Genomic DNA, 26962 nt, shown 5'->3' on the forward strand with positions numbered 1-26962 from the left:
TGCAGTAGTAGTAGTAGAAGATGCAGTATTAGAAGATGCAGTAGTAGTAGAAGATGCAGTAGTAGTAGAAGATGCAGTAGTAGTAGCAGCAGTAGTATAAGATGTAGTAGCAGTAGTAGGAGAAGATGCAGTATTAGAAGATGCAGTAGTAGTAGAAGATGCAGTAGTAGTAGAAGATGCAGTAGTAGTAGATGCAGTAGTAGTGGTAGAAGATGTAGTAGCAGCAGTAGTATTAGTAGAAGATGCAGCAGTAGTAGTAGTAGTAGTAGCAGTAGTAGTAGTAGTAGTAGTAGCAGCAGTAGTAGTAGTAGTAGAAGATGCAGTAGCAGCAGTAGTAGAAGATGCAGTAGTAGAAGTAGCAGTAGTAGAAGTAGCAGTAGTAGAAGTAGTAGCAGTAGTAGTAGAAGATGCAGTAGTAGTAGAAGATGTAGTAGTAGTAGCAGCAGTAGTATAAGATGTAGTAGCAGTAGTAGGAGAAGATGCAGTAGTAGTAGTAGAAGATGCAGTATTAGAAGATGCAGTAGTAGTAGAAGATGCAGTAGTAGTAGAAGATGCAGTAGTAGTAGATGCAGTAGTAGTGGTAGAAGATGTAGTAGCAGCAGTAGTATTAGTAGAAGATGCAGCAGTAGTAGTAGTAGTAGTAGTAGCAGTAGTAGTAGTAGTAGTAGCAGCAGTAGTAGTAGTAGTAGAAGATGCAGTAGCAGCAGTAGTAGAAGATGCAGTAGTAGAAGTAGCAGTAGTAGAAGTAGCAGTAGTAGAAGTAGTAGCAGTAGTAGTAGAAGATGCAGTAGTAGTAGAAGATGTAGTAGTAGTAGCAGCAGTAGTATAAGATGTAGTAGCAGTAGTAGGAGAAGATGCAGTAGTAGTAGTAGAAGATGCAGTATTAGAAGATGCAGTAGTAGTAGAAGATGCAGTAGTAGTAGATGCAGTAGTAGTGGTAGAAGATGTAGTAGCAGCAGTAGTATTAGTAGAAGATGCAGCAGTAGTAGTAGTAGTAGTAGTAGTAGCAGCAGTTGTAGTAGTAGTACTAGTAGTAGCAGCAGTAGTATTAGTAGAAGATGTAGTAGTAGAAGATGTAGTAGTAGTAGTAGAAGATGTAGTAGCAGCAGTAGTAGTAGTAGTAGTAGAATATGCAGTAGTAGAATAAATTATTAGTAGCAGCAGCAGTAGTAGCAGCAGTTGTATTAGTAGAAGATGCAGTAGTAGTAGTAGTAGAAGGTGTAGTAGTAGCAGCAGTAGTAGTAGAAGATGCAGTAGTAGTAGAAGATGCAGTAGTAGTAGAAGATGCAGTAGTAGCAGAAGATGCAGTAGTAGAAGATGCAGTAGTAGTAGTAGAAGTAGTAGCAGTAGTAGTAGTAGAAGATGCAGTAGCAGTAGTAGTAGAAGATGCAGTAGTAGTAGTAGTAGCAGTAGTAGTAGAAGATGTAGTAATAGTAGAAGATGTAGTAGTAGTAGCAGCAGGAGTAGTAGAAGATGCACTAGTAGTAGAAGATGTAGTAGTAGTAGTAGAAGATGCAGTAGTAGTAGAAGATGCAGTAGTAGCAGTAGTAGTAGAATATGTAGTAGTAGTAGCAGCAGGAGTAGTAGAAGATGCAGTAGTAGTAGAAGATGCAGTAGTAGTAGAAGATGCAGTAGTAGTAGAAGATGCAGTAGTAGTAGAAGATGCAGTAGTAGCAGAAGATGCAGTAGTAGCAGAAGATGCATTAGTAGTAGTAGAAGTAGTAGTAGCAGTAATAGTAGTAGAAGTAGTAGTAGTAGCAGTAGTAGTAGAAGATGCAGTAGTAGTAGTAGCAGTAGTAGTAGAAGATGCAGCAGTAGTAGTAGTAGTAGCAGAAGGAGTAGTAGAAGATGCAGTAGTAGTAGTAGTAGTAGTAGTAGAAGATGCAGTAGTAGAAGATGCAGTAGTAGTAGTAGTAGTAGTAGTAGAAGATGCAGTAGTAGTAGAAGATGCAGTAGTAGTAGAAGATGCAGTAGTAGTGGTAGTAGATGCAGTAGTAGTAGTAGCAGCAGTATTATTAGTAGTATTAATAGAAGATGTAGTAGTAGTAGTAGAAGATGTAGTAGTAGTAGTAGTAGTAGTAGCGGCAGTAGTAGTAGTAGTAGAAGATGCAGTAGTGGAAGAAAGTAGTAGTAGCAGCCGTTGTAGTAGTAGAAGATGCAGCAGTAGTAGTAGTAGAAGATGAAGTAGTAGTAGTAGTAGTAGAAGATGTAGTAGTATTAGTAGTAGAAGATGTAGTAGTAGTAGCGGCAGTAGTAGTAGTAGTAGACGATGTAGTAGTAGAAGATGCAGTAGTAGAAGAAAGTAGTAGTAGTAGTAGTAGCAGCAGCAATAGTATCAGCAGTTGTAGTAGTAGTAGTAGTAGCAGCAGTAGTATTAGTAGTATTAGTCGAAGATGTAGCAGTAGTAGAAGATGTAGCAGCAGTAGTAGTAGTAGTAGAAGATGCAGTAGTAGAAGGTAGTAGTAGTAGCAGCAGCAATAGTATCAGCAGTTGTAGTAGTAGTAGTAACAGCAGTAGTATTAGTCGAAGATGTAGCAGTAGTAGTAGTAGTAGTAGTAGAAGATGTAGCAGCAGTAGTAGTAGTAGTAGTAGTAGAATATGCAGTAGTAGAAGAAAGTGGTAGTAGTAGTAGTAGTAGCAGCAGTTGTCGTAGTAGTAGTAGTAGTAGTAGAAGATGTAGCAGCAGTAGTAGTAGTAGTAGAATATGCAGTAGTAGAAGAAAGTAGTAGTAGTAGTAGTAGTAGCAGCAGTAGTAGTTGTAGTAGTAGAAGATGCAGCAGCAGTAGTAGTAGTAGTAGTAGTAGTAGAAGATGCAGTAGTAGTAGTAGTGGTAGTAGTAGTAGTAGTAGAAGATGCAGCAGCAGTAGTAGTAGTAGTAGTAGTAGAAGATGCAGCAGCAGTAGTAGTGGTAGTAGTAGTAGTAGTAGAAGATGCAGCAGCAGTAGTAGTGGTAGTAGTAGTAGTAGTAGAAGATGCAGCAGCAGTAGTAGTGGTAGTAGTAGTAGTAGTAGTAGAAGATGCAGTAGTAGTAGAAGATCTAGCAGTAGTAGTAGTAGAAGATGCAGCAGTAGTAGTAGTAGAAGATGCACTAGTAGTAGAAGATGCAGTAGTAGTAGTAGTAGTAGAAGATGCAGTAGTAGTAGAAGATGCAGTAGTAGCAGTAGTAGTAGAATATGTAGTAGTAGTAGCAGCAGGAGTAGTAGAAGATGCAGTAGTAGTAGAAGATGCAGTAGTAGTAGAAGATGCAGTAGTAGTAGAAGATGCAGTAGTAGCAGAAGATGCAGTAGTAGCAGAAGATGCATTAGTAGTAGTAGAAGTAGTAGTAGCAGTAGTAGTAGTAGTAGTAGCAGTAGTAGTAGAAGATGCAGTAGTAGTAGTAGCAGTAGTAGTAGAAGATGCAGCAGTAGTAGTAGTAGTAGCAGAAGGAGTAGTAGAAGATGCAGTAGTAGTAGTAGTAGTAGTAGAAGATGCAGTAGTAGTAGTAGTAGTAGTAGTAGTAGTAGAAGATGCAGTAGTAGTAGAAGATGCAGTAGTAGTAGAAGATGCAGTAGTAGTGGTAGTAGATGCAGTAGTAGTAGTAGCAGCAGTATTATTAGTAGTATTAATAGAAGATGTAGTAGTAGTAGTAGAAGATGTAGTAGTAGTAGTAGTAGTAGTAGTAGCGGCAGTAGTAGTAGTAGTAGAAGATGCAGTAGTGGAAGAAAGTAGTAGTAGCAGCCGTTGTAGTAGTAGAAGATGCAGCAGTAGTAGTAGTAGAAGATGAAGTAGTAGTAGTAGTAGTAGAAGATGTAGTAGTAGTAGTAGTAGTAGTAGTAGTAGAAGATGTAGTAGTAGTAGCGGCAGTAGTAGTAGTAGTAAACGATGTAGTAGTAGAAGATGCAGTAGTAGAAGAAAGTAGTAGTAGTAGTAGCAGCAGCAATAGTATCAGCAGTTGTGGTAGTAGTAGTAGCAGCAGTAGTATTAGTAGTATTAGTCGAAGATGTAGCAGTAGTAGAAGATGTAGCAGCAGTAGTAGTAGTAGTAGAAGATGCAGTAGTAGAAGGTAGTAGTAGTAGCAGCAGCAATAGTATCAGCAGTTGTAGTAGTAGTAGTAGCAGCAGTAGTATTAGTCGAAGATGTAGCAGTAGTAGTAGTAGAAGATGTAGCAGCAGTAGTAGTAGTAGTAGTAGTAGTAGTAGAATATGCAGTAGTAGAAGAAAGTAGTAGTAGTAGTAGTAGTAGCAGCAGTTGTCGTAGTAGTAGTAGTAGTAGTAGTAGTAGAAGATGTAGCAGCAGTAGTAGTAGTAGTAGAATATGCAGTAGTAGTAGTGGTAGTAGTAGTAGAAGATGCAGCAGCAGTAGTAGTAGTAGTAGTAGTAGTAGAAGATGCAGCAGCAGTAGTAGTAGTAGTAGTAGAAGATGCAGCAGCAGTAGTAGTGGTAGTAGTAGTAGTAGTAGAAGATGCAGTAGTAGTGGTAGTAGTAGTAGTAGTAGTAGTAGTAGAAGATGCAGTAGTAGTAGAAGATCTAGCAGTAGTAGTAGTAGAAGATGCAGCAGTAGTAGTAGTAGAAGATGCAGCAGCAGTAGTAGTGGTAGTAGTAGTAGTAGAAGATGCAGTAGTAGTAGAAGATCTAGCAGTAGTAGTAGTAGAAGATGCAGCAGTAGTAGTAGTAGTAGTAGTAGTAGTAGAAGATGCAGCAGCAGTAGTAGTGGTAGAAGATCTAGTAGTAGTAGAAGATGTAGCAGTAGTAGTAGTAGTAGTAGTAGAAGATGCAGCAGCAGTAGTAGTAGTAGTAGTAGTAGTAGAAGATGCAGCAGCAGTAGTAGTGGTAGTAGTAGTAGTAGTAGAAGATGCAGCAGCAGTAGTAGTGGTAGTAGTAGTAGTAGTAGAAGATGCAGCAGCAGTAGTAGTGGTAGTAGTAGTAGTAGTAGTAGAAGATGCAGTAGTAGTAGAAGATCTAGCAGTAGTAGTAGTAGAAGATGCAGCAGTAGTAGTAGTAGTAGTAGAAGATGCACTAGTAGTAGAAGATGCAGTAGTAGTAGAAGATGCAGTAGTAGCAGTAGTAGTAGAATATGTAGTAGTAGTAGCAGCAGGAGTAGTAGAAGATGCAGTAGTAGTAGAAGATGCAGTAGTAGTAGAAGATGCAGTAGTAGTAGAAGATGCAGTAGTAGCAGAAGATGCAGTAGTAGCAGAAGATGCATTAGTAGTAGTAGAAGTAGTAGTAGCAGTAGTAGTAGTAGTAGTAGCAGTAGTAGTAGAAGATGCAGCAGTAGTAGTAGTAGTAGCAGAAGGAGTAGTAGAAGATGCAGTAGTAGTAGTAGTAGAAGATGCAGTAGTAGTAGTAGTAGTAGTAGTAGTAGTAGAAGATGCAGTAGTAGTAGAAGATGCAGTAGTAGTAGAAGATGCAGTAGTAGTGGTAGTAGATGCAGTAGTAGTAGTAGCAGCAGTATTATTAGTAGTATTAATAGAAGATGTAGTAGTAGTAGTAGAAGATGTAGTAGTAGTAGTAGTAGTAGCGGCAGTAGTAGTAGTAGTAGAAGATGCAGTAGTGGAAGAAAGTAGTAGTAGCAGCCGTTGTAGTAGTAGAAGATGAAGTAGTAGTAGTAGTAGTAGAAGATGTAGTAGTAGTAGTAGTAGTAGTAGTAGTAGTAGAAGATGTAGTAGTAGTAGCGGCAGTAGTAGTAGTAGTAGACGATGTAGTAGTAGAAGATGCAGTAGTAGAAGAAAGTAGTAGTAGTAGTAGCAGCAGCAATAGTATCAGCAGTTGTAGTAGTAGTAGTAGCAGCAGTAGTATTAGTAGTATTAGTCGAAGATGTAGCAGTAGTAGAAGATGTAGCAGCAGTAGTAGTAGTAGTAGAAGATGCAGTAGTAGAAGGTAGTAGTAGTAGCAGCAGCAATAGTATCAGCAGTTGTAGTAGTAGTAGTAGCAGCAGTAGTATTAGTCGAAGATGTAGCAGTAGTAGTAGTAGTAGTAGTAGTAGTAGAAGATGTAGCAGCAGTAGTAGTAGTAGTAGTAGTAGTAGTAGAATATGCAGTAGTAGAAGAAAGTAGTAGTAGTAGTAGTAGTAGTAGTAGCAGCAGTTGTCGTAGTAGTAGTAGTAGTAGTAGTAGTAGAAGATGTAGCAGCAGTAGTAGTAGTAGTAGAATATGCAGTAGTAGTAGTGGTAGTAGTAGTAGAAGATGCAGCAGCAGTAGTAGTAGTAGTAGTAGTAGTAGAAGATGCAGCAGCAGTAGTAGTGGTAGTAGTAGTAGTAGTAGAAGATGCAGCAGCAGTAGTAGTGGTAGTAGTAGTAGTAGTAGAAGATGCAGTAGTAGTGGTAGTAGTAGTAGTAGTAGTAGTAGAAGATGCAGTAGTAGTAGAAGATCTAGCAGTAGTAGTAGTAGAAGATGCAGCAGTAGTAGTAGTAGAAGATGCAGCAGCAGTAGTAGTGGTAGTAGTAGTAGTAGTAGTAGAAGATGCAGTAGTAGTAGAAGATCTAGCAGTAGTAGTAGTAGAAGATGCAGCAGCAGTAGTAGTAGTAGTAGTAGTAGTAGTAGTAGTAGAAGATGCAGCAGCAGTAGTAGTGGTAGAAGATCTAGTAGTAGTAGAAGATGTAGCAGTAGTAGTAGTAGTAGTAGTAGAAGATGCAGCAGCAGTAGTAGTAGTAGTAGTAGTAGTAGAAGATGCAGTAGTAGTGGTAGTAGTAGTAGTAGTAGAAGATGCAGCAGCAGTAGTAGTGGTAGTAGTAGTAGTAGTAGAAGATGCAGCAGCAGTAGTAGTGGTAGTAGTAGTAGTAGTAGTAGAAGATGCAGTAGTAGTAGAAGATCTAGCAGTAGTAGTAGTAGAAGATGCAGCAGTAGTAGTAGTAGTAGTAGAAGATGCACTAGTAGTAGAAGATGCAGTAGTAGTAGTAGTAGTAGTAGAAGATGCAGTAGTAGTAGAAGATGCAGTAGTAGCAGTAGTAGTAGAATATGTAGTAGTAGTAGCAGCAGGAGTAGTAGAAGATGCAGTAGTAGTAGAAGATGCAGTAGTAGTAGAAGATGCAGTAGTAGTAGAAGATGCAGTAGTAGCAGAAGATGCAGTAGTAGCAGAAGATGCATTAGTAGTAGTAGAAGTAGTAGTAGCAGTAGTAGTAGTAGTAGTAGCAGTAGTAGTAGAAGATGCAGTAGTAGTAGTAGCAGTAGTAGTAGAAGATGCAGCAGTAGTAGTAGTAGTAGCAGAAGGAGTAGTAGAAGATGCAGTAGTAGTAGTAGTAGTAGTAGAAGATGCAGTAGTAGTAGTAGTAGTAGTAGTAGTAGTAGAAGATGCAGTAGTAGTAGAAGATGCAGTAGTAGTAGAAGATGCAGTAGTAGTGGTAGTAGATGCAGTAGTAGTAGTAGCAGCAGTATTATTAGTAGTATTAATAGAAGATGTAGTAGTAGTAGTAGAAGATGTAGTAGTAGTAGTAGTAGTAGCGGCAGTAGTAGTAGTAGTAGAAGATGCAGTAGTGGAAGAAAGTAGTAGTAGCAGCCGTTGTAGTAGTAGAAGATGCAGCAGTAGTAGTAGTAGAAGATGAAGTAGTAGTAGTAGTAGTAGAAGATGTAGTAGTAGTAGTAGTAGTAGTAGAAGATGTAGTAGTAGTAGCGGCAGTAGTAGTAGTAGTAGACGATGTAGTAGTAGAAGATGCAGTAGTAGAAGAAAGTAGTAGTAGTAGTAGCAGCAGCAATAGTATCAGCAGTTGTAGTAGTAGTAGTAGCAGCAGTAGTATTAGTAGTATTAGTCGAAGATGTAGCAGTAGTAGAAGATGTAGCAGCAGTAGTAGTAGTAGTAGAAGATGCAGTAGTAGAAGGTAGTAGTAGTAGCAGCAGCAATAGTATCAGCAGTTGTAGTAGTAGTAGTAGCAGCAGTAGTATTAGTCGAAGATGTAGCAGTAGTAGTAGTAGTAGTAGTAGTAGAAGATGTAGCAGCAGTAGTAGTAGTAGTAGTAGTAGTAGAATATGCAGTAGTAGAAGAAAGTAGTAGTAGTAGTAGTAGTAGCAGCAGTTGTCGTAGTAGTAGTAGTAGTAGTAGTAGTAGTAGAAGATGTAGCAGCAGTAGTAGTAGTAGTAGAATATGCAGTAGTAGTAGTGGTAGTAGTAGTAGAAGATGCAGCAGCAGTAGTAGTAGTAGTAGTAGTAGTAGAAGATGCAGCAGCAGTAGTAGTGGTAGTAGTAGTAGTAGTAGAAGATGCAGTAGTAGTGGTAGTAGTAGTAGTAGTAGTAGAAGATGCAGTAGTAGTAGAAGATCTAGCAGTAGTAGTAGTAGAAGATGCAGCAGTAGTAGTGGTAGAAGATCTAGTAGTAGTAGAAGATGTAGCAGTAGTAGTAGTAGTAGCAGCAACAGTAGTAGTAGCAGCAGTTGTAGTAGTAGTAGAAGATCTAGTAGTAGTAGTAGTAGCAGCAACAGTAGTAGTAGCAGTAGTAGTAGTAGAAGATCTAGCAGTAGTAGTAGTAGTAGTAGCAGCAACAGTAGTAGTAGCAGCAGTTGTAGTAGTAGTAGAAGATCTAGCAGTAGTAGTAGTAGTAGTAGCAGTAGTAGTAGTAGTAACAGTAGTAGTAGTAACAGCGGTCATGGTAATAATAACAGTAGTAACAACAGTAGTAGTAGTAGTAACAGTAGTAGTAGTAGTGACATTAGTAGTAACAGTAGTAGTAGTAGTAACATTAGTAGTAACAGTAGTAGTAGTAGTAACAGTAGTAGTAACAGTAGTAGTAGTAGTAGTAACAGTAGTAGTAGTAGTAACAGTAGTAGTAGTAGTAACAGTAGTAGTAGTAGTAACAGTAGTAGTAGTAACAGCGGTCATGGTAATAACAACAGTAGTAACAACAGTAGCAGGTTGTTTTTGTATTGAAGTCGGAGTCTGTCATATGAAAGCATGGGGGGGATGGGCGGGGGGGTGAGAACATAAAGAATGTAGCGGCCATTGAACAGCCATGCCTTGAAAAGTAGTTTGAGACGGCTGTTAAAACAAATGAAGTGTTAAAGGAAAGCTGCACTGTTCATGATGGAGAGCGGAAGACTGTTATTTTATCCTGAGCTCGTGAGTTCTTCTTCTCTTCCCGCTCCTGCTCTCTGAGGTATTTTGCCATATTTTCCAGTGATGTCCTCATTGTAAAGGAAAGAAGGAAATGATTCACATTTGGAAGCTTCGTAGAGCTTTGTAGACTTGCTTTGTAGGATTAAATACAATGAAAAGGCATCGCAAAGTGGGGGGGAAAAAATACAATTTGGATTCTGCTAATATTTCCTTCAGCATTTAAATTAAATTAAAAGGTAGGAGGGACTTAATTACTGGTACTTTTTTTATGATGCTGCCATCAAGGCTCTCAGAGTTGGGGAAATTTAAAAGATTTACCCTCAAGGCAACTGTTTTATCCCTCTGATGACTGAATCATCCCATCCCCCACTACTCCTCAATCTCAGCAGAGCACTGTGGAAGTTACTAGAGAGACGGGAATCGGGATCTGAGTCTTCACACACACACACAATACCCCGGCTGAAAATAGCCAGCTTGTTTCAAGGCACGATATGTTCAATGTTTAATCAGTGACCCATGGGTGCAGCCCTCGCTCTTCTCTTCTCTCTTATTCTCTCTTCTCACCCCCTTTCTCTCTTTTCTCTTGCAGGGTCGAAAAGAAAGAGAGAGCGCGGTTAAAGACAGTCAAATTCAACGCCCGGTCTCAAGACAAAGTGGTGAGTTTTAGGTGACCCGTAGAGGATCTCTGTCATGTGAACTATAGAGGATCTCTGTTAGGTGACCAGTAGAGGATCTCTGTTAGGTGACCCGTAGAGGATCTCTGTCATGTGAACTATAGAGGACCTCTGTTAGGTGACCTGTAGAGGATCTCAGTTAGGTGACCCGTAGAGGATCTCAGTTAGGTGACCAGTAGAGGATCTCTGTTAGGTGACCAGTAGAGGATCTCTGTTAGGTGACCCGTAGAGGATCTCAGTTAGGTGACCAGTAGAGGATCTCTGTTAGGTGACCAGTAGAGGATCTCTGTTAGGTGACCCATAGAGGATCTCTGTCATGTGACCCATAGAGGACCTCTGTTAGGTGACCCGTAGAGGATCTCAGTTAGGTGAACTATAGAGGATCTCTGTCATGTGAACTATAGAGGACCTCTGTTAGGTGACCCGTAGAGGATCTGTTAGGTGAACTATAGAGGATCTCTGTTAGGTGACCCATAGAGGATCTCTGTTAGGTGACCCGTAGAGGATCTCTGTTAGGTGACCCGTAGAGGATCTCTGTTAGGTGACCCGTAGAGGATCTCTGTTAGGTGACCCGTAGAGGATCTCTGTTAGGTGACCCGTAGAGGATCTCTGTTAGGTGACCCGTAGAGGATCTCTGTTACAGTATCAATACTATAATGGAAATATTGCTTACAATAAGATATTCTTCAACATAGTTATAGTTTTAAGCTTTGTGAAAATCCATAAACACTTCAGTAAAACTAAATCACACATCATTACCAACGTTATCCCATGATCTAATATTATACCAGGTGTTGACAATCGTCTCACATCATCAGTATGACTGGTTAAGAGCAGTTTTACTAGTGTCATACAGCAATGGTCCCCAACCTTTTTGGGTTAGTGTGCCACCAACTGAATGTTGCTCTGCCCAGAGTAACCCTGAAGTGCCCCTTCATTTGCATTTTGCCAGTAAACACATGATCTCATGGGTCTTATCAAGTACACCGTGTGGATAGGCCAGGTACCCCCAGACGTCCTAGTACACCGTGTGGATAGGCCAGGTACACCCAGATGTCCTAGTACACCGTGTGGTTAGGCCAGGTACCCCCAGATGTCCTAGTACACCGTGTGGTTAGGCCAGGTACCCCCAGATGTCCTAGTACACCGTGTGGTTAGGCCAGGTACCCCCAGATGTCCTAGTACACCGTGTGGTTAGGCCAGGTACTCCCAGATGTCCTAGTACACCGTGTGGTTAGGCCACGTACCCCCAGATGTCCTAATACACCTTGTGGATAGGCCAGGTATTTTTTGCTGTTTATAATATTTTAGGCAGGAATACGAACTTGAGATCGACACAGATTTCAAGTTAGCATTCCATCCATAATTATATTGTGAAGCTGTTTTTTTGTTGTTGTTTTTTCACATGACCAAAATGAACCTGCCATTACTGTTTAATGTACTAATCTCTGGCTGTCAGCATGTCCAGATCTCCCGGCGAGAGAAAAACAATCTTGTTATTCAGCTAAAATACTCTGTCTCTCAGAGGAGAACTGTGCTGCGTTGACACACTGGTGCGTTTCATCCACATGCACAGATTCTACACAGATCTGATCAGTGGCCTTATTCACAGTGCGTCTCAGAGAAGGACTTCTGATCGAGGATCAGATTTCACCTCTTAATAATCCTGATCTAAAAGGCAAAACTGATCCTAGATCAGCACTCCTATTCTGAGACTGTTTATGAATAAGGGAGATCATTAGATTGTTATATCGATGTTGATGTGGTTCCTGGGATCTCTGAGGAGGGCTGATCTAGGATCTGTTTTGTATTAAATAAGAGTATATGGACAGAGGGGAAGCTGATCCTAGATTAGGACTCCTACTCTTGAGATTCCCTGATGAATCTGCGCAGACCTGTGTAGATTGTATGTGGAAGGCATCCTCGTGTTGTAACATGGCACCCAGACAAATGCATGGCCAGTATAGTGCAGAGGCCTGATATACGCTTGCCATTGATGTCAAACTGCTTCCACTACCTACTCTCACCAACCACCTCTCTCCTTTCTACTTTCCATGCATACAATCCAACCACCTTCCTTCCTCATATTCTTTCTCCTTGCTTTTTGGTGTGTCGATCAGTATCTTAAATCGAGCTGAAGCAATTGATCCGTTATGGTGATGTAGGAAGGGATCTTGTTTTTATAAATGTGTGTCTAAAAAAAGCTTGATACAAGGAGCATGATGCTTCCTTCTTTTATATACAAGGAGCATGATGCTTCCTTCGTTTATATACAAGGAGCATGATGCTTCCTTCGTTTATATACAAGGAGCATGATGCTTCCTTCGTTTATATACAAGGAGCATGATGCTTCCTTTTATATACAAGGAGCATGATGCTTCCTTCTTTTATATACAAGGAGCATGATGCTTCCTTCGTTTATATACAAGGAGCATGATGCTTCCTTCCTTTATATACAAGGAGCATGATGCTTCCTTCTTTTATATACAAGGAGCATGATGCTTCCTTCTTTTATATACAAGGAGCATGATGCTTCCTTCGTTTATATACAAGGAGCATGATGCTTCCTTCCTTTATATACAAGGAGCATGATGCTTCCTTCTTTTATATACAAGGAGCATGATGCTTCCTTCTTTTATATACAAGGAGCATGATGCTTCCTTCGTTTATATACAAGGAGCATGATGCTTCCTTCGTTTATATACAAGGAGCATGATGCTTCCTTCGTTTATATACAAGGAGCATGATGCTTCCTTTATATACAAGGAGCATGATGCTTCCTTCTTTTATATACAAGGAGCATGATGCTTCCTTCTTTTATATACAAGGAGCATGATGCTTCCTTCGTTTATATACAAGGAGCATGATGCTTCCTTCTTTTATATACAAGGAGCATGATGCTTCCTTCCTTTATATACAAGGAGCATGATGCTTCCTTCCTTTATATACAAGGAGCATGATGCTTCCTTCCTTTATATACAAGGAGCATGATGCTTCCTTCCTTTATATACAAGGAGCATGATGCTTCCTTCCTTTATATACAAGGAGCATGATGCTTCCTTCCTTTATATACAAGGAGCATGATGCTTCCTTCCTTTATATACAAGGAGCATGATGCTTCCTTCCTTTATATACAAGGAGCATGATGCTTCCTTCTTTTATATACAAGGAGCATGATGCTTCCTTTTATATACAAGGAGCATGATGCTTCCTTCGTTTATATACAAGGAGCATGATGCTTCCTTCGTTTATATACAAGGAGCATGATGCTTCCTTCCTTTATATACAAGGAGCATGATGCTTCCTTCTTTTATATACAAGGAGCATGATGCTTCCTTCTTTTATATACAAGGAGCATGATGCTTCCTTCCTTTAAATACAAGGAGCATGATGCTTCCTTCCTTTATATACAAGGAGCATGATGCTTCCTTCCTTTATATACAAGGAGCATGATGCTTCCTTCCTTTATATACAAGGAGCATGATGCTTCCTTCTTTTATATACAAGGAGCATGATGCTTCCTTCCTTTATATACAAGGAGCATGATGCTTCCTTCTTTTATATACAAGGAGCATGATGCTTCCTTCTTTGATATACAAGGAGCATGATGCTTCCTTCCTTTATATACAAGGAGCATGATGCTTCCTTCCTTTATATACAAGGAGCATGATGCTTCCTTACTTTATATGCAAGGAGCATGATGCTTCCTTTATATACAAGGAGCATGATGCTTCCTTACTTTATATACAAGGAGCATGATGCTTCCTTACTTTATATACAAGGAGCATGATGATTCCTTACTTTATATACAAGGAGCATGATGCTTCCTTACTTTATATACGAGGAGCATGATGCTTCCTTACTTTATATACAAGGAGCATGATGCTTCCTTACTTTATATACGAGGAGCATGATGCTTCCTTCATTTATACAAAGAGTGTGATGCTTCCTTCCTTTATACAAAGAGCGTGACGCTTCCTTCCTTCCTTTATACAAAGAGCGTGATGCTTCCTTCCTTCTTTTATACAAAGAGCGTGATGCTTCCTTCCTTCCTTTATACAAAGAGCATGATGCTTCCTTCCTTTATATACAAAGAGCATGATGCTTCCTTCCTTTATACAAAGAGCATGATGCTTCCTTCTTTTATACAAAGAGCATGATGCTTCCTTCCTTTATACAAAGAGCATGATGCTTCCTTCCTTCCTTTATACAAAGAGCATGATGCTTCCTTCTTTTATACAAAGAGTGTGATGCTTCCTTCCTTCCTTTATACAAAGAGCGTGATGCTTCCTTCCTTCCTTTATACAAAGAGCATGATGCTTCCTTCCTTTATATACAAGGAGCATGATGCTTCCTTCCTTTATATACAAAGAGCATGATGCTTCCTTCCTTTATACAAAGAGCATGATGCTTCCTTCTTTTATACAAAGAGCGTGATGCTTCCTTCCTTCCTTTATACAAAGAGCATGATACTTCCTTCCTTTCCTTTGCATGCTTAGACACAGTATTTGGGCTAGTGTTGAAGGCTTTGAACCTTTCTCACTCCAGTCCTTCTTCCTGCTTTAATTCAGTATGGCTATGGGTCTTTTCATTTATTTGGTCAGATGTCTGATAATTTCTTTTCATTTACTGAGCTGACTCGGTAGCCATCGCGGTCTAAAATACTTATTCTGTTGTCGTTCAATTGATCCAGATCATCATTTCAAGTTACCCTGAAATCTGAAGCTATAGAGTTAACTTGACTCAAAAGCTGACAAGGTACAAATCTGTCGTTCTGCCCCTGAACAAGGCAGTTAACCCACTGTTCCTAGGCCGTCATTGTAAATTAGAATTTGTTCTTAACTGACTTGCCTAGTTAAATAAAGGTCAAATAAAAATGAAAAGGGTCAGAATGACTTCCTGCTTCATGGTAACAGATTGTCAGTTGTGTGCACTTAAACTAAGATGTCTGCCAAGTCCAGCTCAGAGGGTTGTGGGTAACTGTCCTGGGTTTGTTTTGTTTACACAATACTAGACACCTCCCTCCATCCTTCCCTTTCTTATTTTACCCCGTCACATCCCATCCCAACCATCATCAAGCCCTCCTCACGAGGCCAACACTGCCCTGAAAGCACGCTAGAGGGCATCCCTCCATCCCCAGCTCGGCCCTCCCTCACTCCGCCAGAACCCTAGAGAGGAACATCCCCTCCCTCTCTTCCCTCCATACCCTCCCAGCAAGCTAGAGACCAACCTCCCCTGACGCGTCCCTCCTCCCTCCCCTCCCTCTCTTCCCTCCATCCCTCCCCTCCCTCTCTTCTCCATCCTCCCTCCCTCTCCCTCCATCCCTCCCTCCATCCCTCACCTCCATCCCTCTCCCCTCCCTCTCTTCCCTTCCATCCCTCCCCTCCCTCTCTTCCCTCCATCCCTCCCCTCCCTCTCTTCCCTCCATCCCTCCCTCCATCCCTCCCCTCCCTCTCTTCCCTCCATCCCTCCCTCTCTCCCTCCATCCCTCCCATCCCTCTCTTCCCTTCATCCCTCCCATCCCTCTCTTCCCTCCATCTCCCCCTCCTCTCTCCCTCCATCCCTCCCCTCCCTCTCTTCCCTCCATCCCTCCCCTCCCTCTCTTCCCTCCATCCCTCCCCTCCCTCTCTTCCCTCCATCCCTCCCCTCCCTCTCTTCCCTCCATCCCTCCCCTCCCTTTCTTCCCTCCATCCCTCCCCTCACTCTCTTCCATCCCTCCCTCACTCTCTTCCCTCCATCCCTCACTCTCTTCCCTCCATCCCTCCCTCACTCTCTTCCATCCATCCCTCCCTCACTCTCTTCCCTCCCTCCCTCTCTTCCCTCCCTCTCTTCCCTCCATCCCTCCCTCACTCTCTTCCCTCCCTCCCTCTCTTCCCTCCATCCCTCCCCTCACTCTCTTCCCTCCATCCCTCCCCTCCCTCTCTTCCCTCCATCCCTCCCCTCACTCTCTTCCCTCCATCCCTCCCCTCCCTCTCTTCCCTCCATCCCTCCCCTCACTCTCTTCCCTCCATCCCTCTCTTCCCTCCATCCCTCCCTCACTCTCTTCCCTCCCTCCCTCTCTTCCCTCTCTTCCCTCCATCCCTCCCTCCCTCTCTTCCCTCCCTCCCTCTCTTCCCTCCATCCCTCCCCTCACTCTCTTCCCTCCATCCCTCCCCTCCCTCTCTTCCCTCCATCCCTCCCCTCCCTCTCTTCCCTCCATCCCTCCCTCCCTCTCTTCCCTCCATCCCTCCCCTCCCTCTCTTCCCTCCATCCCTCCCCTCCCTCTCTTCCCTCCATCCCTCCCCTCCCTCTCTTCCCTCCATCCCTCCCCTCCCTCTCTTCCCCAGCAGTCATTCAATGACAAGCGTAAAAAGAACCTATTTTCCAGAAAGTTCCCTTTCTACAACAAGAGCAAGGAGCACAGCGAACAGGAAACGAGCGATGCTGACCGTAAGTAACGCGTTACGGAGACGGGCGGTCGCTAGAACAGTAGGTCAGGGCAGCCTCACGCACAGGAACCGTACAGGAACCCGTACAGGGACCGTACAGGAACCACCAGACACAACAACTAGCCCTGCAGCAGCTAACCCTAGTACCAAGGTAGAGCATTGGGCTTTAATAACTAGGACCATGACCACCAGGAAAGACTCCCTGCCCCATGTTGTAACCATACTTCGCTTAACCACGTCTCTAAACCACCGGCTCTACCTCAGGACTCCTCTGTGGACTGTGTCTCCGTTCCAGTAACTTTGAGCGTTGCCCCTTGATTTGTCAGTTGGTTGGTTTGACCATTTGGGTTCAGTGCAGCGCTGCGGTCGTTGTGTCTGATGGTTGATTAGCGTGTTGTGTTCCAGTAATGAATGTCTCTCTTGTGGTTGTGTCTCCTGTTTTGCTTCACAGGACCCTGATGACAAAGGACTGAGTAAGTCACACAAGGTTTTCCACTGTCACACAACCAACCATCTACAGCTCATCCCAGGCCCCCGCAGTCATATAATATTGTCATCCAAGTTCTTAATAGGACTTTCACAGTCATCAACACCTCTCATAGACATCCAGCTTCTAACGCTTTGACAGCAGGCTTAGTTTAATAACTAACATATACAGCTGTGTGCTTGTACTTCTATTCTGTTCAAAGCACAAACAGTACCCCTCTGAACACATAGCATCCACATAACACTACATAGCATCCACATAACACTACATAGCATCCACATAACACTACATAACACTACATAGCATCCACATAACACTACATAGCATCCACATAACACTACATAGCATCCACATAACACTACATAGCATCCACATAACACTACATAGCATCCACATAACACTACATAGCATCCACATAGCATCCACATAACACTACATAGCATCCACATAACACTACATAGCATCCACATAACACTACATAGCATCCACATAACACTACATAGCATCCACATAGCATCCACATAACACTACATAGCATCCACATAACACTACATAGCATCCACATAACACTACATAGCATCCACATAACACTACATAGCATCCACATAACACTACATAGCATCCACATAACACTACATAGCATCCACATAACACTACATAGCATCCACATAACACTACATAGCATCCACATAGCATCCACATAACACTACATAGCATCCACATAACACTACATAGCATCCACATAACACTACATAGCATCCACATAACACTACATAGCATCCACATAACACTACATAGCATCCACATAACACTACATAGCATCCACATAACACTACATAGCATCCACATAACACTACATAGCATCCACATAACACTACATAGCATCCACATAACACTACATAGCGTACACATAGCATCCACATAACACTACATAGCATCCACATAGCCCAACGTCCACATAACACTACATAGCATCCACATAACACTACATAGCCCAACACGTCCACATAACACTACATAGCATCCACATAACACTACATAGCATCCACATAACACTACATAGCATTCACATAACACTACATAGCATCCACATAACACTACATAGCATCTACATAGCATCCACATAACACTACATAACCCAACACGTCCACATAACACTACATAGCATCCACATAACACTACATAGCATCCACATAACACTACATAGCCCAACGCGTCCACATAACACTACATAGCATCCACATAACACTACATAGCATCCACATAGCATCCACATAACACTACATAGCATCCACATAACACTACATAGCCCAACGCGTCCACATAACACTACATAGCATCCACATAACACTACATAGCCCAACACACGCATTTCTAAAAGATCTCCCCGTCAGCCTCTGTACACAGTGTTCAAACAGCAGAACATCAGGATCGTTAGGTAGACAGCACAACTATACGAATATCATCAGCACACCGAATCACGCAGTGTGGTGATGTCACTTCATCCGTGGTAATTCATTGGTGGGTATTGTACGGCAGATCATGCAGGCTGATTTTTCCACTGTTACAGGCTCCTCCTTGGAGAGTGTTGACTACTATTACTATTTACTTCCCCTTAATCAGCGGAGATGGAGATGGGCTCATTTACAAACAACTACAGTACAACAGATGGTTCTCAACATACAGTACAACAGATGGTTCTCAACATACAGTAGAACAGATGGTTCTCAACATACAGTGGAACAGATGGTTCTCAACATACAGTAGAACAGATGGTTCTCAACATACAGTAGAACAGATGGTTCTCAACATACAGTAGAACAGATGGTTCTCAACATACAGTACAACAGATGGTTCTCAACATACAGTAGAACAGATGGTTCTCAACATACAGTAGAACAGATGGTTCTCAACATACAGTAGAACAGATGGTTCTCAACGTACAGTAGAACAGATGGTTCTCTACGTACAGTAGAACAGATGGTTCTCAACGTACAGTAGAACAGATGGTTCTCTACGTACAGTAGAACAGATGGTTCTCAACGTACAGTAGAACAGATGGTTCTCTACGTACAGTAGAACAAATGGTTCTCAACGTACAGTAGAACAGATGGTTCTCAACATACAGTAGAACAGATAGGCCAAGTACCTCCAGGGGTCCTAGTACCCTGTGGATAGGCCAAGTACCTCCAGTGGTCCTAGTACCCTGTGGATAGGCCAAGTACCCCCAGGGGTCCTAGCACCCACTGTGGATAGGCCAAGTACCTCCAGTGGTCCTAGTACCCTGTGGATAGGCCAAGTACCTCCAGGGGTCCTAGTACCCACTGTGGATAGGCCAAGTACCTCCAGGGGTCCTAGTACCCACTGTGGATAGGCCAAGTACCCCCAGGGGTCCTAGTACCCACTGTGGATAGGCCAAGTACTTCCAGGGGTCCTAGTACCCACTGTGGATAGGCCAAGTACCCCCAGGGGTCCTAGTACCCACTGTGGATAGGCCAAGTACCCCCAGGGGTCCTAGTACCCTGTGGATAGGCCAAGTACCCCCAGGGGTCCTAGTACCCACTGTGGATAGGCCAAGTACCCCCAGGGGTCCTAGTACCCACTGTGGATAGGCCAAGTACCCCCAGGGGTCCTAGTACCCACTGTGGATAGGCCAAGTACCCCCAGGGGTCCTAGTACCCACTGTGGATAGGCCAAGTACCCCCAGGGGTCCTAGTACCCTGTGGATAGGCCAAGTACCCCCAGGGGTCCTAGTACCCACTGTGGATAGGCCAAGTACCCCTAGGGGTCCTAGTACCCACTGTGGATAGGCCAAGTACCCCCAGGGGTCCTAGTACCCACTGTGGATAGGCCAAGTACCCCCAGGGGTCCTAGTACCCTCTGTGGATAGGCCAAATACCTCCAGGGGTCCTAGCACCCACTGTGGATAGGCCAAGTACCCCCAGGGGTCCTAGCACCCACTGTGGATAGGCCAAGTACCTCCAGGGGTCCTAGTACCCACTGTGGATAGGCCAAGTACCTCCAGGGGTCCTAGTACCCACTGTAGATAGGCCAAGTACCTCCAGGGGTCCTAGTACCCACTGTGGATAGGCCAAGTACCTCCAGGCGTCCTAGTACTCCTGATTGGGAACCACTGCAGTAGAGGAAACAGTCATTAGATTAATCTAGGGGACTTAATAGACATAAAATAAAGTCTGCTTGTGTAGTCCAGCCGAGTAACTCTGATGGTATGTTACAGAGGTGTCATATCACTGTCAGAATCACCTTGGTGTTGGGGTCCTTTTCCGTTCAATGTATTTCTATTCCAACCACTTGGCTGTCTTAAGAACCTTCAGGATTCCTGGATGTTGTGCTATTTCAACCATCATTTAAATAAAAACATATTTTTACTTCACCTTTTATTTATTCCTGGTGAGATATCTATTTTACAAGAGAGACTTGATCCAAAATGGCCGCAGGGTCACCGGGTTGGAAAGAAAAGCATGACAACACACATCAACGTTGTGTAAAGCTCCAGGATCTTGACATGGTCATTCACCTTGATGTGATAGGACCTTTCCCGTGATCTAATGGAAGGATGCAAGAGGAAGGTCTCCCAGATATACCGCAATACTGCCCTTCACATAATACTGCCCTTCACATAATACTGCCCTTCACAAAGCACAATACAATGTTCCCACCTCCATCTCCTTACGGTTCCTAGCACTGCCCTCTCCTGGTGTTCCTGGGTATCTATGTGTCTTCATGTTGTCACCTTGTATTAAGTTACCTCCATAGACGTCATCGGTGGGAGGGGTGTATCTGTAAATGTGTTTGTGTGGTGCTGACATTCCCTTTGTTATACTTTCAGAGCATGTTACCTCTAACGCCAGTGATAGTGAAAGTAGTTACCGTAAGTCCTGGTGTGCCTCTCCTTCCCTCTCTCCTTCCCGCTCTCCTTCCCGCTCTCCTTCCCTCTCTCCATCTCTCCCTCTGTCGACCGTTGGCTCTATTCTGTAATGAGTTGTTTTTCTGCTTCTCTGTTGTCATGTTGCTGGTGCTCTATCTACTGTGTGTGTGTTTGGTCTGAGCAGCATTCTGAGGGTCACACGTTCGAGTCCCCAAGCCGCTTCCTTCATGGATGCATGTTGAAATAGCAGTCATTTTAGGAGGTTTACTGGACTGATATAAAACTGATGTGGATCTTTAGCAGTGTGTTTGTGTGAGAGAACATAGAAAGAGTCTATAGTGTGTTCTGCTCTCCACAGCTGTTACATCTACAGCTGTTACATCTACAGCTGTTACATCTACAGCTGTTACATCTACAGCTGTTACATCTACAGCTGTTACATCTACAGCTGTTACATCTACAGCTGTTACATCTACAGCTGTTACATCTACAGCTGTTACATCTACAGCTGTTACATCTACAGCTGTTACATCTACAGCTGTTACATCTACAGCTGTTACATCTACAGCTGTTAAAACTACAGCTGTTACATCTACAGCTGTTACATCTACAGCTGTTACATCTACAGCTGTTACATCTACAGCTGTTACATCTACAGCTGTTACATCTACAGCTGTTAAATCCACAGCTGTTAAAACTACAGCTGTTAAATCCACAGCTGTTAAAACTACAGCTGTTAAAACTACAGCTGTTAAAACTACAGCTGTTAAATTATTTTTATGAAAAGCAAATCTGCTGATACATATTCACCAGCTTCATGGACTGCACTCACATTAGCTACTTTTTCTGAACAGCTGGGGGGAGCAAGTTTTGATTACCACACTAATTTGATAGATTACAACAGACAAATACTGGTAGACAAACACACACACACTCATAGCATGCCAACAGCTAGTCTAGCTCCTAACCCTAATCACAGTGACCACTGCACCGATACTGTTCGTCTAAACATGGTCGCCTGTTCTGTCCGTCCAATCAGGTGGCCAGGAGGAGTACGTCCTGTCCTACGAGCCAGTCACACAGCAGGAAGGTAAGACACAGCTTACATCCTCATCTCTGTCACACATCACCTGACACACACATCACCTGTCACACACACACATCACCTGTCACACACACACATCACCTGTCACACACACACATCACCTGTCACACACACACACACACATCTCAATTACAGTTAGTTGGTTATCTCACTTAGTTTGTTGGTTATCTCAATTAGAGTTAGTTGGTTATCTCAATTAGAGTTAGTTGGTTATCTCAATTAGAGTTAGTTGGTTATCTCATTCAGAGTTAGTTGGTTATCTCATTCAGAGTTAGTTGGTTATCTCAATTAGAGTTAGTTGGTTATCTCAATTAGAGTTAGTTGGTTATCTCAATTAGAGTTAGTTGGTTATCTTATTCAGAGTTAGTTGGTTATCTCATTCAGAGTTAGTTGGTTATCTCAATTAGAGTTAGTTGGTTATCTCATTCAGAGTTAGTTGGTTATCTCAATTAGAGTAAGTTGGTTATCTTATTCAGAGTTAGTTGGTTATCTCAATTAGAGTTAGTTGGTTATCTCAATTAGAGTTAGTTGGATATCTTATTCAGAGTTAGTTGGTTATCTCACTTAGAGTTAGTTGGTTATCTTATTCAGAGTTAGTTGGTTATCTCACTTAGAGTTAGTTATCTCACTGTCAATTGATATTAATATGCTTCTGTAAGTGCAGTGTTGTTACAGTCGATCCCTCTTGTGTCTGTCCAGTGAACTACACACGGCCTGTCATCATCCTGGGGCCAATGAAAGACCGCATCAACGATGACCTCATCTCAGAGTTCCCCGACAAATTTGGGTCCTGTGTCCCACGTGAGTACCAATGTTTTTTTGTTGACCGTTCTCGTCTTGTACCTAGATGTGTGATAACCAGTTCATCGGGGCTGTCGGTAATTAAATATATCAAAACTAATGTAAATACATCTTCATTGTCTTTGTCCGGGTATTCAGACACGACCAGACCGAAGCGGGATTACGAGGTGGATGCCAGAGACTACCATTTTGTGGTGTCCAGGGAGCAGATGGAGAAAGATATCCAGGACCACAAGTTCATTGAGGCGGGCCAGTACAACAACCACCTGTATGGAACCAGCGTCCAGTCTGTACGGGAGGTCGCTGAGAAGGTGAACGGAGGAGAGGGGGAAGAGATGAGGAAAAGAGGAGGAGAGGATGAAAATAGGAGGAAGAGAGGGGGAAGAGAGGAGGAGGAGAGGGGGAAGAGATGAGGAGGAAAAGAGGAGGAGAGGATGAAAATAGGAGGAGGAGAGGGGAAGAGAGGAGGAGGAGAGGGGGAAGAGAGGAGGAGGAGGAGAGGGGGAAGAGGAAGAGATGAGGAAAAGAGGAGGAGAGGATGAAAATAGGAGGAAGAGAGGAGGAGGAGAGGGGGAAGAGAGGAGGAGGAGGAGAGGGGGAAGAGGAAGAGATGAGGAAAAGAGGAGGAGAGGATGAAAATAGGAGGAAGAGAGGAGGAGGAGAGGGGAAGAGAGGAGGAATAGAGGGGAAGAGAGAGGAGGAGTAGGAGAGGGGGAAGAGAGGAGGAGGAGGAGAGGGGGGAGAGAGGAGGAAGAGTCAGCATATGGCTATGTTGTGATGACATGTCTTCACTCTCTCTCTCTTTATGTCCAGGGGAAGCATTGCATCCTGGATGTTTCAGGCAACGCCATCAAGCGATTGCAATCGACCATGCTCTACCCCATCGCTATTTTCATCAAGCCCAAGTCTGTGGAGAATATCCTGTAAGTTATTTTGATTCAACAAATTTCCTTTTCATATTAAGAGGCCAAAGTCTTCTGCCCTAGGGGGTGGTGGGTATTACGAGGTCAAAGTCTTCTGCCCTAGGGGGTGGTGGGTATTAAGAGGTCAAAGTCTATTGCCCTAGGGGATGGTGGGTATTAAGAGGTCAAAGTCTATTGCCCTAGGGGATGGTGGGTATTACGAGGTCAAAGTCTTCTGCCCTAGGGGGTGGTGGGTATTAAGAGGTCAAAGTCTTCTGCCCTAGGGGATGGTGGGTATTAAGAGGTCAAAGTCTTCTGCCCTAGGGGATGGTGGGTATTAAGAGGTCAAAGTCTTCTGCCCTAGGGGATGGTGGGTATTAAGAGGTCAAAGTCTTCTGCCCTAGGGGGTGGTGGGTATTAAGAGGTCAAAGTCTTCTGCCCTAGGGGATGGTGGGTATTAAGAGGTCAAAGTCTTCTGCCCTAGGGGATGGTGGGTATTAAGAGGTCAAAGTCTTCTGCCCTAGGGGATGGTGGGTATTAAGAGGTCAAAGTCTTCTGCCCTAGGGGGTGGTGGGTATTAAGAGGCCAAAGTCTTCTGCCCTAGGGGATGGTGGGTATTAAGAGGTCAAAGTCTATTGCCCTAGGGGATGGTGGGTATTAAGAGGTCAAAGTCTTCTGCCCTAGGGGATGGTGGGTATTAAGAGGTCAAAGTCTTCTGCCCTAGGGGATGGTGGGTATTAAGAGGTCAAAGTCTTCTGCCCTAGGGGATGGTGGGTATTAAGAGGTCAAAGTCTTCTGCCCTAGGGGGTGGTGGGTATTAAGAGGCCAAAGTCTTCTGCCCTAGGGGATGGTGGGTATTAAGAGGCCAAAGTCTTCTGCCCTAGGGGATGGTGGGTATTAAGAGGTCAAAGTCTTCTGCCCTAGGGGATGGTGGGTATTAAGAGGTCAAAGTCTTCTGCCCTAGGGGATGGTGGGTATTAAGAGGTCAAAGTCTATTGCCCTAGGGGATGGTGGGTATTAAGAGGTCAAAGTCTATTGCCCTAGGGGATGGTGGGTATTAAGAGGCCAAAGTCTTCTGCCCTAGGGGATGGTGGGTATTAAGAGGCCAAAGTCTTCTGCCCTAGGGGATGGTGGGTATTAAGAGGTCAAAGTCTATTGCCCTAGGGGATGGTGGGTATTAAGAGGCCAAAGTCTTCTGCCCTAGGGGATGGTGGGTATTAAGAGGTCAAAGTCTATTGCCCTAGGGGATGGTGGGTATTAAGAGGTCAAAGTCTTCTGCCCTAGGGGATGGTGGGTATTAAGAGGTCAAAGTCTATTGCCCTAGGGGATGGTGGGTATTAAGAGGTCAAAGTCTTCTGCCCTAGGGGGTGGTGGGTATTAAGATGTCAAAGTCTATTGCCCTAGGGGATGGTGGGTATTACGAGGTCAAAGTCTTCTGCCCTAGGGGATGGTGGGTATTACGAGGTCAAAGTCTTCTGCCCTAGGGGATTGTGGGTATTACGGGGTCAAAGTCTTCTGCCCTAGGGGATGGTGGAAAGTATTCAGACCCCTTGACTTTTTCCACATTTTATTACGTTACAGCCTTATTATAAAATGCATTCGTTTTTTTCCTCATCAATCTACACACATAACCCATAATGACAAAGCAAAAACAGTTTTTTAGACATTTTTGCTCATTTCTAAAAAATAAAACACTGAAATATGACATTTGCATAAGTATTCAGACCCTTTACTCAGTACTTTCTTGAAGCACATTTGGCAGTGATAACAGCCTTGAGTCTTCTTGGGTATGACTCTACAAGCTTGGCACACCTGTATTTGGGGAGTTTCTCCCATTCGTATGTGCAGATCCTCTCAAGCTCTGTCAGGTTGGATGGGAAGGGTTGCTGCACAGCTATTTTCAGGTCTCTAGAGATGTTAGATGGGGTTCAAGTCTGGTCTCTGGCTGGGCCACTCAATAACATTCAGAGACTTGTCCCGAAGCCATTCGTGCGTAATCTTGGCTGTGTGCTTAGGGTTGTTGTCCTGTTGGAAAGTGAACCTTCACCCCAGTCTGAGGTCCTGAGCGCTCTGGAGCAGGTTTTCATCGAGGATCTCTCTGTACTTTGCTCCGTTCATCTTATCTTTGCCTCAATCCTGACTAGTCTCCAGGTCCTTGCCGCTGAGACACATCCCCACAGCATGAGGCTGCCACCACCATGCTTCACCTTAGGGATGGTGCCAGGTTTCTTCCAGACATGACGTTTGGCATTCAGGCCAAAGAGTTCAATATTGGTTTCATCAGACCAGAGAATCTTGTTTCTTTTGGCAAACTCCAAGCGGGCTGTCATGTGCCTTTTACTGAGGAGCTGCTTCCGTCTGGCCACTCTACCATAAAGGCCTGATTGGTAGAGTGCTGCAGAGATGGTTGTCTTTCTGGAAGTTCTCCCATCTACACAGAGGACCTCTGTAGCGCTGTCAGAGAGACCATCGGGTTCTTGGTCACCTCCCTGACCAAGGGCCCTTCTCCCCCGGATTGCTCAGTTTAGTTGGGCGGCCAGCTCTAGGAAGAGTCCTGGTGGTTCCAAACTTTTTCCATTTAAGAATGATGGAGGCCACTGTGTTCTTTGGGACTTTCAATGCTGTACAAATGTTTTGGTACCCTTCCCCAGATCTGTGCCTCGACACAATTCTGTCTCGGAGCTCTACGGACAATTTCTTTGACCTCATGGGTTGGTTTTTGCTCTGACATGCACTGTCAACTGTGGGACCTTATATAGACAGGTGTGTGCCTTTCCAAATCATGTCCAATAAATTGAATTTACTACAGGTGGACTCCAATCAAGTTGTAGAAATATGTTGAGGATGATCAATGGAAACAGGATGTACCTGGGATCAATTTCGGGTCTCGTAGCAAAGGGTCTGAATACTAATGTCAATACGGTATTTTTGCTTTTCATATTTAATAAATTTGCAAACATTCCTAAAAACCTGTTTCCACTTTGTCATAATTGTGTGTAGATTGCTAAATATTTGTATGAATTTAATCCTTTTTAGAATAAAGTTATAACGTAACAAAATGTGGAAAAAGTTAAGGGGTCTGAATACTTTACAAAGACACTGTATATAGGGCAACATCTTAGTTATCCTCACCCTGTCTCTCTCTTCTTCTCGCCCTCTCTCTCTCCTCCATCTCTCGCTCTGTCCCTATCATTCTCTTTCTCTCCCTCTCTCTCTCGCCTCTCTCCCTCTCTATCCTCTATCTCTCCTCCATCTCTCGCTCTGTCCCTCTCATTCTCTTTCTCTCCTGCCTCTCCCTGTCTCTCTCCTCTCTCTCCTTCTCGCCCTCTCTCTCTCCTCCATCTCTCGTGCTGTCCCTATCATTCTTTCTCTCCCTCTCTCTCTCGCCTCTCTCTCTCTCCTCTATCTCTCCTCCATCTCTCGCTCTGTCCCTCTCATTCTCTTTCTCTCCTGCCTCTCCCTGTCTCTCTCCTCTCTCTCCTTCTCGCCCTCTCTCCTCCATCTCTCGCTCTGTCCCTCTCATTCTCTTTCTCTCCTGCCTCTCCCTGTCTCTCTCCTCTCTCTCCTTCTCGCCCCCTCTCTCTCCTCCATCTCTCGCTCTGTCCCTCTCATTCTCCCTCTTTCTCTCCCTCTCTTTCTCTCCTGCCTCTCTCCCTGTCTC

The 26962-nt window shown here is 43.5% G+C and overlaps 1 protein-coding gene across 50 annotated transcripts in view; it reads left to right on the forward strand.

The window, feature by feature from the left end:
* Positions 1-26962, forward strand: part of LOC110524815 (discs large homolog 1-like protein) — a 299597-nt gene that overhangs the window by 269714 nt on the left and 2921 nt on the right. For 17 of the 50 annotated variants that reach the window (XM_036978806.2, XM_090236277.1, XM_036978812.2 and 14 more), the window contains 7 exons: positions 9605-9671; positions 16016-16118; positions 20455-20496; positions 21533-21583; positions 22298-22399; positions 22538-22710; positions 23213-23322. In XM_036978806.2, the coding sequence (XP_036834701.2) occupies positions 9605-9671; positions 16016-16118; positions 20455-20496; positions 21533-21583; positions 22298-22399; positions 22538-22710; positions 23213-23322 (648 nt within the window). Of the gene's footprint in view, positions 1-9604; positions 9672-16015; positions 16119-16568; positions 16591-20454; positions 20497-21532; positions 21584-22297; positions 22400-22537; positions 22711-23212; positions 23323-26962 lie in introns of all 50 variants that reach the window. The other 33 variants (XM_036978809.2, XM_090236279.1, XM_090236284.1 and 30 more) reach the window with 3 other exon arrangements.

The sequence above is a fragment of the Oncorhynchus mykiss genome, chromosome 5, assembly GCF_057628025.1.
Source record: "Oncorhynchus mykiss isolate SJ-2025 chromosome 5, ASM5762802v1, whole genome shotgun sequence".
Lineage (NCBI taxonomy): Eukaryota > Metazoa > Chordata > Actinopteri > Salmoniformes > Salmonidae > Oncorhynchus > Oncorhynchus mykiss.